Raw genomic sequence first — 18,963 nt, forward strand, 5'->3', positions numbered from 1 at the left:
AACAAAGGAAAAAATCGGAGTAGGTATTAAAATCCATGGAGAAGTAATAAAAACTTTAAGGTTTGCCGATGAAATTGTAATTCTGTCAGAGACAGCAAAGGACTTGGAAGAGCAGTTGAACAGAATGGATAGTGTCTTGAAAGGAAGATATAACATGAACATCAACAAAAGCAAAACGACGATAATGGAATGTAGTCGAATTAAGTCAGTTGATGCTGAGGGAATTAGATTAGGAAATGGGACACTTAAAGTAGTAAAGGAGTTTTGCTATTTGGGGAGCAAAATAACTGATGAAGGTCGAAGTAGAGCGGATATAAAATGTTGACTGGCAATGGCAAGGAAAGCGTTTCTGAAGAAGAGAAACTTGTTAACATCGAACATAGATTTAAGTGTCAGGAAGTCATTTCTGAAAGTGTTTATATGGAAGTGAAACATGGACGATAAATAGTTTGGACAAAAAGAGATTAGAAGCTTTCGAAATGTGGTGCTACAGAAGAATGCTGAAGGTTAGATGAGTAGATCACATAACTAATGAGGAAGTATTGAATAGGATTGGGGAGAAGAGAAGTTTGTGGCACAACTTCACTAGAAGAAGGGATCGGTTGGTAGGACATGTTCTGAGGTATCAAAGGATCACGAATTTAGTATTAGAGGACAGCGTGGAGGGTAAAAATCGTAGAGGGAGACCAAGAGATGAATACACTAAGCAGATTCAAAAGGATGTAGGTTGCAGTAGATACTGGGAGATGAAGAAGCTTGCACAGGATCGAGTAGCATGGAGAGCTGCATCAAACCAGTCTCAGGACTGAAGACAACAAAAACATATAAAGAGGAGTCAAATGCACCAAGGCAGATGAAAAAAGTAAGTGAACTGTTTATTTCGGAAGTAATCATCGAAACCTTTAATACATCTATCCCACAGCAAGGCAAGACGGTCAATGCCTTCATGACAAAATGTTTGCAGTTCCACATGGAATCATGATTGTGACCAACCATGCACCTATTCATCCAAAACAAATTGATGGCCATGAATGACTTTCTTCAGGGCTCCAAAAATACGGAAATCACATGATCAGAGATCGGGACTATATGGAGAATGTGTACAGGCTTCTCACAGGACAACCTTGGCAACAGAGACCTGAAGAAAGATATTTGTGGCTGTTTAATAATTTGGAGGACAAGGGGCATGCCTAGGTAAAGTCATTGTTTCTGCAGGCAACAACAAACGTTTTCCATGGAGGCACTGTTCTTGCCTCACAGTGGAATAAATTTATTAACAGTATTAACAATAATAACAGTTATGGCGATTACTTTTGAAATAATGAACAGTTTATGTACCCTTTTTCCATCTCTCGTTTTCATTTGACTGCACCTTATAATATTGGCCCAATAGATCATGTTAATAATTCCATGGACAGTGTTGGAGTTGGTTGTGAACTCAAGCGAATGGTATGGCATGTAGTGTTTGGTGGAAAATATTAAGTTATTAATGCGCTGTCGACGAAAAGGTCGACGAAGATTTCACAGAATGGAATGAATCGTCAAAATGTTCCACAATGCATTTCAAATGGCACGATTTGCAAGACTGTCAACAGAATGCGACATCAAGGGTTGGGTTGTTTGGGGGAAGAGACCAAACAGCGAGGTCATCGGTCTCATCGGATTAGGGAAGGATGGGGAAGGAAGTCGGCCGTGCCCTTTTCAAAGGAACCATCGCAGCATTTGCCTGGAGCGATTTAGGGAAATCACGGAAAACCTAAATCAGGATGGCCGGACGCGGGATTGAACCGTCGTCCTCTCGAATGCGAGGGTCATCAAGGTCAAGGTTTTTTGGGAAGAAAGTTTACTCATCTTTAACATGGAAAGTTACCCTTCTCACCCATGTAGGCTATGGTGTAGTATTTTACTCCATGCTTTTGCATCTTTCTAGACTTTATTTCATTATTTTGTTCTGTTTTCGTGACACATTTCAAATGCTCTACGACGACTGACAGCTTGGAACATAGTCGTGTATAAATACGAACATAAACTGATGAAACAGTTTACATTACTTAAGAAAGTCAGTTTTGTTGAAGGAGAAATATAAAATTATTGCTGGCTTTATTTATTATGTATAAAAAAACGAGCACAGTAGATAAGGTAAACAGGCTCTATGTATTTCCTTATAAATATTGTTGGCTTAACAAGTATGGCAAGAAACATTTGTTTCATTCAGCTGTGGTTAGACAGATCTAAAGCAATAATTATCAACATGAAATTGTTTGATTTGTTTATATCTACATATTTTTATTACCAAATAAATATCCATATTATGAAACTTTTTTTAATTTCTTAGAAGTTTAATTGTATGATTGGTAGTTTCTTCAATCTGATATTACATTATGTGTTTTTTTTATCTCGGATGATATCTATAACTTCACCGTCCCGTGCTAGATCAGCAAATTGACATTTATGTTGACGTTCTTCCACTGCTTGACCATGGCCTCGTGTGACTTCCCCTTCCGTTGACGTCTAGTGTGAATCGACCTGGAAGGTTCTGTGAATGACATGGTCATTTTCCTTCCCTATTCTTACTCAGTCCGAGATCGTGTTCCATGTGCGATGCTGACCTCTTTGCTAATCGGTCACTATTTGTACCTGCGACTGCTTGTCTCACAACGAGGAATCGTAGCGCGACTCTCGTCTGTGTTGGCAAGCTTGGAGCAACAAAGATGTACTGGCACTCTGGCAGTAATTAGTGTTTGGATGTAGAGAGAGTGTGTGTGTGTGTGTGTGTGTAGAGAAGAATGAGATTAAAATGACTGGCTATTTCAATTTCGATGTTGTGTTGGTATTAATTATGTGCGACGGTCATTTTATATGTTAAATGCAATTAGGAGAGTGGAATGTGTAAAGATTTGTGCTTTGTATGGGCGCTGATGACCGCGCAGTTGAGCGACCGACAATCCAATCATCATCAAACAGTTCGACGTAAGCGTTTTGACGGGCGCTTGGGCTACGACGGAAGTGAATATTAAGATTGAAATCACTTAAAAAATGTGTGGTATATATTTCGCTGTTTACAGAGGCAACGACGTGTATCAATGCCAGCGGTCCAATTGTGACCATAATCAATGTGATGGATCCGTATATGAGGTAATAAATAAATTGTTACTTTAAAATATGTAACTGACAAGTTAGTGTCTGGGAACTGTATATAACTTTTCAGGTTTCTGAGAAACTTGTCGTTTTAAATGGGTTTTTGATACAATTCGTTTTAAATGTGCTGAGCTGCTGTGTGAAATACATTTAGTTGCGGATGGTGGCAAGTTACATGAAAATCATTTGTTATTGCAGATAGTAACGTCTTATGGATGGGGTGACGTCTTTTGTTGGGCCTCATCAGTAGAATTTAAAGCATTGATATGTATTATTATTGTACTAATGCTACACGCTTAAGAGTGTTGAATCTGCATATGCAGATGCCGGTAATGTAGGCAAGCATTAGTGCAAACAGGAGGCTGCTGCGTGTATCTTGCTCAAGGGAATTTGCTGGAAGCTAATATTCTTACAGGGCTGGCAGATTTCTCTTGCGCATGAAAAAGAAATTACTTTTGCTTCCAATCATGTTTACACACTCTGTAATAGAAAATGTTCAAGATTTACTGATATTGCAATTTGATCTTATGCTTACATTAGAATTAATCAGACTTCCTACACTTAAAATTTGGCTCCTATTTAATAAGTTAAAGATTCAATGCTTTCTTCTCTCCTGTCATTTATATTAATAATAATAATGAAGATGATGAAAAGATAAGAGGTCTGAAACCTTACAGTCCAGTGAAATTTTATTTAAGTTAAAGCTTTCATTACATAAGAGATATGCAGTAAGGGTTTTCAGGCAGAAAATTTATGAGCCTGCCTCGGAAACTTTTTAATTCCTTACGCAGTTTGTCAAACAGTTCTTGCATATTGCTTTTGGTGACATGAGGGTACAGGAACTGTAAATTTCATCACCATGTTGCCTACACTTATATGCAGCACATAGCCACATGTTTCATTAACTTGTACCAAGTAAAAACAGGAAGGAAGGTTAAATACAACAAATTGTACCATGACTATATATTAGTTTTAGAATGAGTATAGGGGGATAAAGCTAACATGAAGTGCTTCGTCAGAAATTAGTATATAAATATGGACTTTGTAATATCAGTATAAAACTTGAATTAACAGTAATGTAAATACACCTACAAAATTGTTCTCATCCGTGGGAGACAATCATGTTACAGTTCATGCAATCCAGATAAAATTTAATGATCTTGGGAGATCAGGTACTGTAAATGAACAAAAATTATTATTATTAGCATAAGGTGTAACAACTGGGTTAGTAAATTTGCTACATTACCTGAAACCTAAATTTCATTAAGTTACTTAACTATTGGGGCAGTGCTTTATTTTGTATTGAAACAGATATGAGCAGCTGGAAATTACTGCCTGCTGTATTATATTTCATGATGGATGGCATTATAAAGAGACTGATAACTTAATGTGTTACTAATAGTGGGGTCCTATGTTGTTATATTGTTCAGTCTAAAAGAAAGTGCAAAAAATCTACATACTAAAGTAGGCCTGTGTATTCTTATAATACACTGTGGTAGCTTGAAGCATAAGTTTGATCCTCCAACATTCGTGCAACACTTCTTTTGTAATGTAAACTATATTAATATATGTGTGTTTTTTTTTAATTTTTGCATTTAGCGTTTAAGACTTCAAACAATTCTCTAGCTCAACAACTTTAATGCCAAATTTTTTCAGAAATGAAATGGATTGCGTATTTAAGAAAAGTACCATGTTTAACTTACAGATATGCGGCCTCTTGCTATTTGAGGTAAATCTCGAGGAGGAAAGTAAAATAATAATAATAATAAGTTTTGAGTTTAGCAGTAAGTCATGATTTCCATAAATGTTAGTTTTATACGAAATTTGCCATTGTATAAAGATATGTAGATTACAGGAAATTTTAATGATTCTACAGTACTGTGATACTCTGATATTGCAAAGTAGTTGATGTAAACTTCATATGCAGTGGAGGGAAGTCAGTTGATTGCCTAGTTTCAATAACAAAAAACATGTACTGAACTGTTATGGCGTCATGATCGACCACACCTTGATGGAGCTGTGAGGCGAATCAATGTGTAATTAGGGATGGCTCTGAGGACAGCCAACTTTGCTTATGTTTCTCTGGTGCCCATCGGGACTACCAACAGATGGGGTGTCACTAGGCATGGACTACACCTAAACAGGACTGGGAAGGGATGTTTGGTACAGCTGATTCATGAAAGTGTAGGAGGTGGATCCTGGGCCACACATGGTCAAATACCTGTTGTCATAGGTAGGAAAAGTAGGTATTTTTTAGAAGAAATCCAGACAACAGGTTCCCCTGCCTAAAGAGTATCTCTAGCAGTTTAAAAAATTCTGAAACAATCACTCAGAAAACAGATTTTAACACTTCAAATAACACATACCAGATGTCACAAAGAAAAACAAACTGTTGGAAAGAGTAACATGGGGCATTTCACAGACTTAACAATCCTGCATCAAAACATGCAATCAGTAAGAAAATAAAATAAAACTATTATAATTTGAGCTCCAATCTTTGAACTACACAGTAGTTTGTATTACTGAGCACTGGTGTAGATACAAAGAACTCCAACATGTAGTATTATCATTGTATGCAAAGGCAAACCCTTACTGCAGAACTACTTCAAGGGGTGGGGATCATGCATTGATATCAGAAAAGAAACACAGTTCAAATCAAGACATGACCTCAGTACAGTAAGTGAAGACAAACACATTGAAATATCAGCTATTGAATTAGCAGGGCTTGATATCACCAAGAAATTAATCATTATATGTGTGTATAGATCTCCCAGTGGTAGTGTGGACACTTTTTTTCAATAAATTGGCAGAAATTCTAGATAAAGTCTCACGTACAAAGGTCAACATAATTGTGTGTGGGGACATTAACATCAACACTAATATCACGAATGAATCCAGCAGCACCTTAAACATCCTTCAAAGTTTTGGCATGTCCCTATTGGTCAATAGTGCAACAAGGGTTACTACGATGACTGCATCAGTAATTGACCATAAATATGGACTGGGAAAAATGTGATGTAGCTGTAAAAGATCTTGGACTATGGCCATATCTGTCCAATAACAACAGTAAAATCAGGCATTGAATCATTCCATAACTACAAGCCTACAAATGGCATCTATCAGACATCAAAATAAAAGATTTTTCAAAATGTTTCAAATGGCTGTGACCACTATGAGACTTAACATCTGAGGTCATCAGTCCCCTAGAACTTAGAACTACTTAAACCTTACTAACCTAAGGACATCACACTCATCCATGCCCGAGGCAGGATTCGAGCATGCAACCGTAGCAGTCACGCAGTTCTGGACTGAAGTGCCTAGAACCGCTCGCCCACTGCAGCCGGCTAAAAGATTTTTCAAAAGAACTAGAAAAACAAACGTGGGATGAATTGCACAAGGGAATCAATGTGAATATGAAATTCTCCACATTGTTTAATTTGAACTTTGAAAAGGCATTTCCAAAAGTATGCATGTCTGTGTCAACATCTCACAAAAACAAATGGATAACAGCAGGTGTTAAGAAGTCCTCCCAAGCACTTAAACACCCCAGTTCCATGAAAAACGTTCACAATAATCCAGAATTATTAAATTCCTGTCATAGGTACAGAAATATCTATAGGAAGTTGCTGCTTGCTCCAAAAAAAGTCATTTAATGACAAAATAATATATAATGCAGAGAATAAAAGCAAAGCAGTGTGGGATGTTATAAAAAGGAAAGGGGGAGAGGCAAACAAATGCAGAATACCATTCTGTAAAGGGAGGGGGATAAGGAAATAAATGATCCACAACACTTAGCAAACTACGTAAGCAAGCATGTTTCAAGTATCACAGCAAAGTTACAGCAAAAATTCCCCAAAACAAATATAGCACATGTAAATAATGTTGCACTAAATACAATGTTGTTACTTCCAACCACAGAGAATGAAGTCAATAAAACTGTTCAAAAATGAAAAAATAAAAAGTCAATAGACTTAGATGAAGTACCAACGTGTGTGTACTGAAATGATGCATAGGGATTATACAAGGCCCCTTGACAAATATAATAAATGAATCCTTCACATCAGGGACATTTCCAAAGCAGTTAAAACAGGCAAGAGTTGTACCTTTGCTTAAGAAAGGTAATGCAGAAGGCATAGAAAATGACTGGCCCATTTCCCTGCAGTCAGCATTCTCAAAAATAATAGAAGCAATTATGAAAGACAGATTAATTAATTACCTGAATAAATAGGCTACAATGTTTTAAGCGAATCACTGTTTGGTTTTCGAAGTGGCAAAAAATACGGAGTCGGCCATAGTAGAATTCACGTAAGTTGTACTTGATGATCTTGATAAAGATGAGTGTATCACAGGCATATTTTTCGATCTTTCTAAGGTGTTTGATACAGTCTACCACAAGATTCTATTAAATAAATTAAAAGTGTTAGGAATAAGAGGGGTAGCCAATGACTGGTTTTGATCATACCTAACAGATACGCACAAAGAGTAGAGATAAGACATACTTCAAATAGATCCAAACATTTGGTATCAGAATCAAAATACATTAATATAGGGATTACACAAGGTAGCATATTAGGACAAATACTGTTCCTCATACACATCAATGACTTTCCCAGTAGTGTTACTCATGGTGAAAAAATTCTCTTCGTTGATGACAGCAGTATTAAAATTGCTGAGAAAACAAGAGAACTCCTTGCTGAGAAAGCAAATGAAACTCTCAAGGAAGTTTGATTGGTCAATAAGCAATAAAGTGACAATGAACATAAAGAAAACTAATGCCATGCATTTCAGTTTGAAGAGGAAAAATGACAATGTTAAACTAAGTGTAGATGGCACCTCTATAGACTGTGTAACACATGCAAAATTTGTAGGAAGACTATTGATTCTTAGTTGAAGTGGTGTGAACACACAAAGGTACTTGCAAACAGAATGTGACATTCTTTTTTACGGAGCAAACACACAAAATATAAACACAATTTTCAAACTCCAGAGAAGAGCCGTAAGAATAATAACAAAAAATGCTAGTTGAGCTCATTGTAAAGATCTGTTCAAAATACCGGGTATTTTAACTGCTCCATGTGAATAAATTTACCAGTCAGTTGTACTTATCAAAAATAAAATTGGTAATTACTGCTCAAATAGCTCTGTCCATGACCATGCAACAAGAGAGAGACTCAACTTAATTTACCAAGAAAAAATGAACATAAAACTCAAAACAGCATTTTCTACCAAGGAATAAAACTGTACACAATAAATCACCAAGAGAGATTAAAGAAATTCCAAAAATACACTTCTTTAAAAAGGCAGCCAAAAGTACCTGTTATGCAATACATTTTATACATTGAAGGATTACTTAGATAAAACAGAGTAGGGGTCTGATCAAAAAATGTGCAAATAAATAATAATGACTAGAAAATGTCCAATATTCTACATAACACCTTCACTTTCTTTTTTCCGTTTTAGAAATACTTACCCCAAGCTATTCATAGCACAGTACTAACACCTCTCTCTGAGCTCAACCTCTCACTCATTATGGAGGGATGCTGACTCAGATTTTCAGGATTGCAAATGGGAAGTTGAGTTGCAGTACAGAAAATTGGCTCTGTGTGTGTGTGTGTGTGTGTGTGTGTGTGTGTGTGTGTGTGTGTGTGTGTGTGTGTGTGGGGGGGGGGGGGGGGGGTGAAGACTGATAGTGAGATAAAGCTGCTGCTGCTACTACTACTGATAGGAATAGACTGTTTGTATTAAGTTGTGGAGTTTCTTTGAGGGTAATTGTTTTTAATGCTACCTACAGATGCTATTTGAACTGTACTTATAAGTGCTAAAAATAACTGTGTTTTAAATTTAATGAATCAGGAGACACTATGTAAAATTATTTTTACAAAATTACCATCTACTAGCAACTGATACAGCGTAAGTACATTAAGTATGTTTACTGTAAGTCTGTCACATAAAGGGTACTTTTTAAGTGGGTATTAGTTGAATTAGGCTTCAAGTTTGTATTAATGGAAGTCTGTCAACTGCCCATATTTCAATTTTTATTGATATATGCATATTTCAGAGTTAAAGCATTAGCTTCAGGGTTCAGTAATTTCAGTTTCTCCTCTTTGCCCTGGTGAACCAGTAGTGTTGGATGGTGGTTATTGATAAGAACTGGAAAACTTATATGAAACTGTGTGAAACAAACTGGACTGCCATAAATATTTGCATTTTTGTGAAATTTTCTTCACTTTTTGTGGATGATAAATACCTTCTGCATCTTTTATCTATAGTACACAGCTGTTACTACAACAAATTATTGTAATATTTTTTTCAAGGGTGATTTGTTGCTAAAACTATAAATGAAACTCTGTTTCATTTTCACTCTTTTTTTGTATCTTGCTAATTATGCATATTTGAAATTATCCATTAGTATTCTTGGAAAATAACACCTTTGTGTAGTGTGTACTCTATTTTTGTAATATAAATAATTTTTAGAATCGGAGCGAAATAAGTAGCAAGGAAGAGATCCAGAATTAAGAGTAGCATATATGTTATTTTGAGAATTATTTCTTCTGTGTTACTTACCATTGCTCTTCTTATTTCCAAGTGCAGTCTTGTAACTGAGATTTGTCAACAGTTTATTCAAACTCATAGCAGCACAAAGTGCTCAGAATATTCCAAGTCTGTTTTTCTTCTCAATTTGTTCTGTGAAGTGACTGAAAAATTCAGATTAGCACAGATGCAATGGCAATTGCTCTGAATGTCAAGAAATTTATAGAGAAGATGGTGCAGGATATACTTGAATCTTAAGTAAAAGAGTTATGAAGCATTTGTAAAATTTCACAATGATCCATTGTGTGTGCACCTGCTGCATTGCACTGAATTTGATTTTGTTTGTTCTTGTAGTTTAGTAGTGTTGTGATCAGTTTCCCAGCATACATTTTCAGGCTTGTATTTAAGTTTATAACTGGTGTTGTAGGTTCATGTGAAAGACCAGTTGGAATCCAGAGGCCCTGATACAACATCGGTAGTCCAGAATTATGACATGGATGGCTGGGCTGTATTCAGTGCAGCAAGTGTATTGTGGATGCAAGGGAAGCACCCCACACCTCAACCATTGGTTGACAGTGCTGGTAATATTCTGCTGTGGAATGGGGATATCTTCTATGGATCATTGGTAAAGTGAAATATCACATAATATTTTCAATGTATTAAGTATTTTAAAAGTTTGGCTGCTCGAAGTGCCACACTATTGTACCTTTAGATAGAAAAACTAAATGTATGGTTGTTTATATGCCATCATTACAAGTGGTGGAAAATTAGGCTCCATTGCTTTCTGGGAAAGCTCATTGTAGCCAATTGCAATGTGAAACATTTATTTTTCCCTCCATCAGAAAATCTTTGTTCAAAAGCAGTTGTTCCAATTTTTTTTGCTTTAAGTTTTTGTGGAACTGCTGGAAAAGTGGTATTATGGAAGAAATATTTCAACTCTTTCAGTAAACATGACTTACAGTCCGTTTATACTAATATGATTTTCCCATAGATGAAATTTTCAAAGCAGTCATAAAATAAATAGAGACCAACACAATGCGCTTGTGGAAACAGAAAATACGACTAATGTTGTAATGTCAAGACTGGAAAAAACCATCTTCAAAATTAAAGAAAAAAGTATTTCTCTGATGGTGGTGAATTATCAGTAAAATCAGTTTGGGTATAACAAAGCGTTAGCATCAATATTCACCCACAAATCTCTTATTGAGACTTCCTGGCAGATTAAAACTGTGTGCCAGGTTGAGACTCAAACCTGCAATTTTGCCATTCTCGGACCAGTGCTCACTGACTATTGAAGCACAGCTCATCACACACACACACACACACACACACACACACACACACACACACACACACACACACACTACTTCCACCTGTACGAAATACGAAGAAATTAATAAATGATTTGGAGGGGGGGGGGGTGAATAATGTGCTCTGTGCAAGTAAAAGCCACATGAATGTACCCCATTTTTGAAAGTGAGGGCACATCGTGAGTCATGCTTGGAGTCAGTCAGTATTTGCCCTTGAAAGACAAATGTCCCAGATTTGGATCCCGATCTGACAATCTGTCAGGAAATTTGAAAATGACACACATTCCTGTGCAGAAGAAAGAAATTCATTTGCAAATGCCTTATTGTTAAATAAGACCATTCATGTTCTGTTGTATACTTCATCTTTCTTTAGAACTCTTGTTCTGGCTGTTTCGTAGTGTTGAACAAATTACATTTTTCCATGTAACATTTATTAAATGACATGATAGTCCATATTGATACTGTCCAAATAAAGAAAGGAAAAAAGTCTACATGTATGGCTGCAGACTGATAAAAGCACAAAACTCCCACATTTATTACCCTTTCAAACCCAGCATTCCTGTGTCTGTTGATATGGAAAAGGATTGTAGGATTTCAGGGTGTGGTAAAAGAGCAACCCAGGATTGTACCTCACTTGATCCAGGACAGGAAGAAAATATAAGCAAATAGGATAATGGAAAACTTGGAAGTTCAGTTTACAGGACATCTTTTGAAAAGTCAGAAATAGGGGAAACAGACACTGAAAAGAGAAGCACATATGTGGCAAAACAAACTAAAGAAAGTGAAAAAGGAAAGAGGCAAGTAATGGAGGGGGAAAATTAAAACTAACAAAAAGAAACAAAGTTACTCGACATGTAAAAATACAAAGAAATTAATAAATGACTTGGTGGGGGGAGGTGAATAATGTGCTCTGTGCAAGTACAAGCCACATGAATGTACCCAAAGTAATCTGAAGAGTGAGAGAGAAGGAAGTGAAATAAAAGGAATTGATCCAGTGAGATATACAAGTAAAAGCCTGTCCAGAGCTGGGGGCAAGTTGTTGCTATTGCTATGGAAAAAAACTGCCACTTGCTAAGTCCTGAGGAGATGGGGGACAGAACAGAAAGTCTGAATTATCTGATGGCTATTGCTTTTAGCCATGTTGCATGTTTGTCAGTGGGATCTTTATACAGATCTTGTACTTCATTATTTACCTGTACTAGTAAGCACAGCAACATAGATAGTTGAACAGCGTTTGTGTCAGTTATGTAAAATTTGGATTAGGACTTCGGGGCAAAGAGACTTGAGGAAGAAAAGGTAAAAGTGCTCATAAGACTAAAACATTGCTATGGGAAAGGTCACAGATCTGTAAATAATATGACAAGAATTTTCATTATGAGTGCAAGCTTATCATAGTCCCTAGATGGAGAAAAAATGAAATAAATTAATAAATGTTACAAGCACATTAGCTGACAGGGAGGAAGATGATGCCATTAAGCTTGCAATTAAATTATATTCTGTATTGAGTAGCAATAGCAGTGGCCAGGGTGATCTTCTTTTCAGGGAATGATTTTAAGAATATTGTAGTTAAAGTTGAGAAGCTGATTGTTTTGTTCCAAGACAGGAAAGAATTGTGTGATGAGGTCTAAACTCTCATATTGTTTTGACGAAATTCATAAATTTTAAGGCGGGCGAGTAATCTTAGGAAATGTGCTTGTGACAGCAAATGTTGGAAGTGAAGATTGATACGGTAAGGAGTTAAGCATAAAATTACTCTTGAAACATAGGAATTTATAGATGGCAGTGATGATGTGGATAGGGATGAAAACTATCAAAATAAAAGTAATAGTCAAGTAACTTACATGAATGCAGCCATATAATATCTCCAAAGTTGCCAATATTTTGACAGGTGTTCATCATGTCATTTTCGAGGCACAGAAATGAAACTTAATTGCCCTGCATGGCAACTTTTAACCATTGATGGGTGAAACTAAGTTAACTAGGAAGGCAAAGCTATTTCAAGACCAGTAAAGGCTGATGAGAGTTTGGAGTACCACACACATCTACTGGCTGTCTGCAGTTAACATAATGAATGAACACTGTGTGATACTAAAAGTGTGTGGATAAAGCTTAGGTCTCCCAATACTGCTACAAGAAATTCAGTCAGACAGGTACCAAACGTATTCCACATTTGCAGTGTACACTTGAGAATTTAGCTGATGCATATTTTGTAAGCATGTAGACTTAGTACAACAGTGGCTTTTTACTGTTCAGTCACTTTTATCACAGTCCAAAGACAACGGTATCATGACACGTGACTTGACATGGTGGATGAGGGTGTGTCTCCAGCCTGTTGAGGTTGCTAAGCGTATGTGGTTCTGATGGCTGTGGGAGCAAGTGAAGTCTCTCAATCACATTCACCGACTACAGCATCCCTACCAACCCCTCGGAGACAATACGGTCACAAACAACTCGGATGAGGTGCTAGGGGCAATGCATCAGGTTGGGTGTCCATCTTGATCTACTGTACAGGCAGCTGAACAAGAAGAGACTCCTGTCAGTCTCAGCGATTGCCCTGCGTCAGATTTAGGTTAATGCTGTGGTACATCAGACATGATGTGGTCAAAAGAGCACCATAGTGAGGCGTCAGGATGAGCTGCGTGGGAATAGGAGTGGGGGTTACCTCCGTGGTCCCTGCCGAGTGGATGCCGTCATTACGATCGTCCTTCTGTGGCTGCAGCTGCTGCAGTGGCAGGGGAGGAGGCAGAGGTGGCAGCAGTTATTGCATTCCTGGTGACAGCCGCAGGTCCTGGGGGCATTTGGCTCAGGTGGAGGCCAGCACTGCGGACATTAGTGTGGCACTACAAGTGGAGCATGGTTGTCTCCCGTACAGAAGATATCAGTGTGGCAGAAAGTTGCTGTCGTCGTTACCAGTGGATGAGTGGAGTGGGGTTAAGGTGGTTAGAGGTTGCCTGCCCTGTATGTACTGTAAAGGGTGTGGATGTGCTCTGGTGGAGGTTGATGGGTCAAGGTAAGTCATAAGTAGTTCAGAGGAATTACAATCCCTTGATTTTTCATGTAGTTCATATTACAAGCTCAGTCCCACATCTAGCAGCACTGGAAAGTAGGCTTTGATGCAATGGGCTCGACAGTGGAGTGTTGTAGAAGATCAGTGACCGTGCTATGATCAGCACAGCCCATTTGTGGTGCAACATTGAGTAGGCAACCAGCCGAGCTGCATCAGAGTTGATGCAACAGACTGACACTGCCTGCTGAGTGCAATATGGCTGGCTGGTGCAAACTGGTGCTGGGAGGCTCCCCAGTGGCTTGATGAATAGGAAGGCCACAGTTCAAACCTCGGCCCATTGAGTGTCGGCTGGACACTTTGGCAGATGGTCCTGTCAAGCTGATGGTGGAGCAGAGTGCCCTCATGGTGGACTCTAGTTTTGTAATTATCTGGGCTCTGACTAGCTGGTGGGCTGCGATACCAGTACCAATGTATTGCAACAAGTTGTCCTCTTGCCTAGAACTGTGCTGTAACAGTTCTAAAAAAACTGTGAGAGCATCTTTGCTAGAAAAACACTGGGTTTGTCCCTTCATGTTTTCCTTAAAAATGCTCCAATTAGCCATTTAATTAAAGATGAAAAGAACCTGTTAAGAGCTCCTGTATGCCATGTGACTAAAAATCTCCACAAAAGGGGTGGAGGAGGGGAATCTACCCTGCAAACAATTTGGCAATCTTCAGTGCTGCTGGATCTGTCTGTGAGCGGCTGTGTCCTGCTAACCGGGCCATACTACGGTGCTGTGTAAGCTACAGCAGTTGACAATGCTGTGTGCTAATGTCATCCTGCGATAACTGGTGGCATACCACAGCCATGCGCTGTCCTCACCATGTGCTACAAGGGATTGTGGCTGCCATTGTCACAAAGATGCTGCCACTGTAGTCAAATGAATGTCAGTAAAATGTTTTGCCTTTTGGTGATGTTTGAGCTACCAACTGCTTGTTCTCATGACCTCGCCATACTGTCAGAACCCAACTCTCCACAGGAGTGGTCCTACACCCCCAAACTGCTATAATAATTCCCATTTTAGAATGTGGAACATGTCACTTGTGGGCGACCAAACAAAGTTGGCGCCCTCCTTTCAGGGGCATGGAGGGGTTGTGCAATCTACACTATTTTTGATATAAACTTACCAAAACAGTTCACCTTTCCCTTGAAAGATTTATAGCTATTTTATGTTGTGGGTGTAGGCATGTTGTCAGTGGCGTGTAGATGGTGTTAATCTGAAGTACCCTAGGTTTGTTTACAATGAAACTCAACTGAATATAAAAAATGACTTCTTGAAATAGCATGTTAATTTGATTTTCTATAAGGCAGAAAGAAATGAGTGTAGGTTTCAAAGATGTTCATGAGTGTTAGACCTCATGAGAATTAAATCATGTAGATAGTTACAGCGAAATGTGATAGAATCACTTAGATCAGTTGTCCATTAATTTAAAAAAAAAAGGGGGGGAGGTGCACTAGAAATGCCAAAATGGGGCTGCTGTTATTGATCAGGTCAAACAGGGTGTTTTTGGAGTCCAGATACAGAGTTAGTTGTCTACACATATCTGACTGATCAATTTTGCAGTGACATTTCCCACCTTTTCATTGTGAAAAAAAGTCTTTGTTGTATAGAATAACATAGGTGTCAACCACTCTCAAATTCACTGCTTTAAAATCTCTCTTCATTCTGATTGAGCTGTTTGGTTTATGGAACACTATTAAAGGGAGTGCCTTCAAATAGATAAAATAGGTGAGATAGCATGTCATCTTTGCAGGCAGATGAACTCTGTTTTTAATTTTTTCAAGCAGACAGTGGTGTAAAGGATGTTCTGCACAAAGTGGGAGCTAGTATTGGGTTGGAGGTGTATCCTAGATGTAGAAAATAACTAAAAAAAATTATGCAGCAGTTATCAATGGCTTGGAAGGGAACTCTGGCAACAAGCTGTGCTCTTACATTGGTGGAAATACAAACTGATTAAATGTGTTGGGACCAAAACTATTGTCTGTTGCAAGTGAACTAATAACAATAAGGGTGATGTGTTGGTGGAATTTGTATGTCACTTCCAGTTGGAAAGTTCCTTGAATCGAAAGTGTGTGCCCAATGTACAGTGTAACTTTTGAACAAGTTTGCAACACTGGTGTCCCAAGCTCTGTGTATATGTTCCAGTTTATCAGGAAAGCTGCAGTCCCTATGTCAGCTTGAACCACTATCAGTGTCTCAGTTTTTTGATGGTTTCAGTTTTATATACAGAATGTTGTTCTTGATCATTTGCAGTAATTCTACAAATGGAGGAAATTCAGACACTACCTATATGGTAAACATGACACAAAAACCACTGTTACTCTTACAAGGGCCATTGGCAGTGAGGATAGTGTCAAAAACAATTGGGGGAGGACAGCAGCTGCCGTTTGTAGTTGTATGAAGTGTGTTAGGATACCTCTTGAACCAGTTCGCCTGGAGGTTGTTTGCTTATGCCTCTGCGAGTCTTATGAGGGTCAGGGTTGGTTATTTGGAGCAATACATGTCAGCTGTTCTCTCCCTGAGCAAGATGGTTATATGTCTGTCCCTGTCAAAGTCAAGGAGAATACTGCAGAATGTTTTTGCCAATCTTATTTGTTTTCCTGTGCAAATTCAAAACTTTGTGCAAAAAGGATCTGAACTTTTTAAAGCCTGCTTGCAAACCTCAGAGTCTGGGGCATACCGAATAAAGCAGTCTTAAATGAGTGTGTCTGCCTAGGATCATTTGGATTTCTTACTGGTTGATATGAAATTGAAAAGCCAACTTAAATCTTTTAGTTCTGTGATCCACTCCCAATATGACTCGGAAGTGATTTGTGATGCTGTAAAAATTCAAACTTATTGAACACTGTGTGGGTCTTGCAATTATGTAATCTCTCAACAGTTTCCACATTCTACAATATGAAATGCTATCCACGTCTTCTAATCAATGGAGCTTGTGAAGCAAATTCAAATACATGTGAGGACAAGAACAAAAAGATACTTTGGAATTTCTACATTATTATCCTTAAACACTGTGAAGTGGTAGCATAGCTATTGGAATGGTAGTAACTGAGGCATAGCTGATTCCACTGAGGATGACCCAGACATACCATTGGCTGCTGCTGTGATGGATTGCTATTACATAGTGTCACATTGGTGTTGCACTGTTGTCATTATCATTATAATTTCAGGAACCAAAGATCCATCGTACAACATTATGGGTACATATAACCTTCCTTTTCACTACTGGAGTGGTGCTTCTGTTTCGTTTATTTGATCAGAAACACTAATTACAAGTTTGGTACAGATTGAGTGCTTGGCACAACACACATTTCTGGCAGTCTGTGGTTACACAAGGAATGAAAACTGTGAAATAATAAAAGTCCATGAATAAAGCTCAAGTCTGTTGTATTACTAAGAGAAATTCAGCCAAAGACAAAAGCCTGACATAGTCCAGGCTCACGATGTGGGTCATCAGCAGAGAGTAAAGGGCACATATGTTGCCAACATGTGTAATGAGTATGACGCTGAGTTGTTGGTACTGTGTGGACAGCTTTATGCTTGTCTGGAGATCAGGGTCGCACCACATGCTGTGTTTGGTGGAAGAGGGTGTGTCTTTGTTCCATTTTGGTGTTGCTGCTTGCTGCATGTATGTGATAACAATGATTGTGGTGAGCAAATAATATTCTCCTTATCTGAGTCACTGGATGTAGCATAACTGTCATATATTTTTTATATTCATTTAGTAACAAACAATAAATGAGAAAACTGCACTATCTCTGTCCCTCTGTTGTTTGACCAGGGCAGAGCAGGAGTCCAGGCAGTGTACGTAGGAAGAAAACACACACTTAATGTATAGTGCCACCACACAAAGACATTCAACATAAGACATTGAAAGTGAAATATCTATTAGCAATGGGGTGAACAATTAGCACTAACCTTGTCATCCTGTTCGACCAGGGACAGAGCAAGATTCCATGCAGAATTTCAGCAAAAACCTCTATCTTTATAATAAACTAGTGAACCCGGCAGTGCTTTGCAATTGCTAAATATACATAGGAATTTGATGGAGATCATAATTTTCTTCTGTTCCTCTCTCTGTCCATCTCTTCCCCCCCTCCCCCTCTCTCTCCCCACACCTCCTCTTGCCGCCCCCCCCCCCCCCCCCCTCTCTCTCTGTCCATCTCCTCCCTGCCCATCTCTCTATTTGCTCCTCCTCAACTTTCACTTGTGAGATATTTTTCAGTTGGCATAAAATGTATGGGAGTTTAGAATTAGCTGTGAGAAAAATAGAAGTCAACATTGAGGAAGTTAGGGGATACAGAAAGCATGAAACAAATCATATCTCAGACAATGTCTTGAACTTCCAAGAATGTTCAATATCTGCTCACAAGTTTTGGTGGTGAAATGTCACTATTGTATTTGAGCAAGATAATTAACCTACAGTTCCTTAACTCTGATGATATTATATCCAAGAAAACCATGAAAAGATTGGCATGACATGTCCGCTCTCAGTTACATGGCTGTACTCCTGAACTACTTGCATATCTGCTCCTCAGAGATTTAGTAGGTCATAGTAAATGATAACATTATTCCACAAAAGCTATTATTAAATGGAAGAAAAATTCATTTTTACTCCATTTTCATTTACTTGACAGAACAGTTATGGCTGTGAAGCCATTTTTGAGTTGCAAACCTAGAAATATATATAAACATAACATAGTAAAAACCTAAAAAATCATATGTTGTATTATTAGGTTTGTTATTTTTCTTTTTTTTTTTCCTTTCTTTCAAAATTTGGCTTGTCGACTTGTTCCCGACATGAATACCAGACCTTTCTGCTCCTTACAGTACGCTATGTCAATCACGCATCCTGCATCACTACAAGCAACACGTGGCAGGTGGTCAAAGGAACTTTCATTTGTCAGTGCCATCTACCGTGGCAACTTTGTATTTC

General features: G+C 38.2%; 1 protein-coding gene across 6 annotated transcripts in view; it reads left to right on the forward strand.

The window, feature by feature from the left end:
• Window positions 1-2,491: 2,491 nt before the first annotated feature.
• The window catches only part of LOC126297880 (asparagine synthetase domain-containing protein 1), a 70,322-nt gene continuing 53,850 nt past the window's right edge, over window positions 2,492-18,963 (forward strand). For 3 of the 6 annotated variants that reach the window (XM_049989173.1, XM_049989170.1, XM_049989171.1), the window contains exons 1-3: window positions 2,574-2,970; window positions 3,066-3,135; window positions 10,097-10,294. In XM_049989173.1, coding sequence (XP_049845130.1) covers window positions 2,909-2,970; window positions 3,066-3,135; window positions 10,097-10,294 — 330 coding nt within the window. In that variant the 5' untranslated portion in view covers window positions 2,574-2,908. Of the gene's footprint in view, window positions 3,136-10,096; window positions 10,295-18,963 lie in introns of all 6 variants that reach the window. The other 3 variants (XR_007552583.1, XM_049989169.1, XM_049989172.1) reach the window with 3 other exon arrangements.

The sequence above is a fragment of the Schistocerca gregaria genome, chromosome X, assembly GCF_023897955.1.
Source record: "Schistocerca gregaria isolate iqSchGreg1 chromosome X, iqSchGreg1.2, whole genome shotgun sequence".
Classification (NCBI taxonomy): Eukaryota; Metazoa; Arthropoda; class Insecta; order Orthoptera; family Acrididae; genus Schistocerca; species Schistocerca gregaria.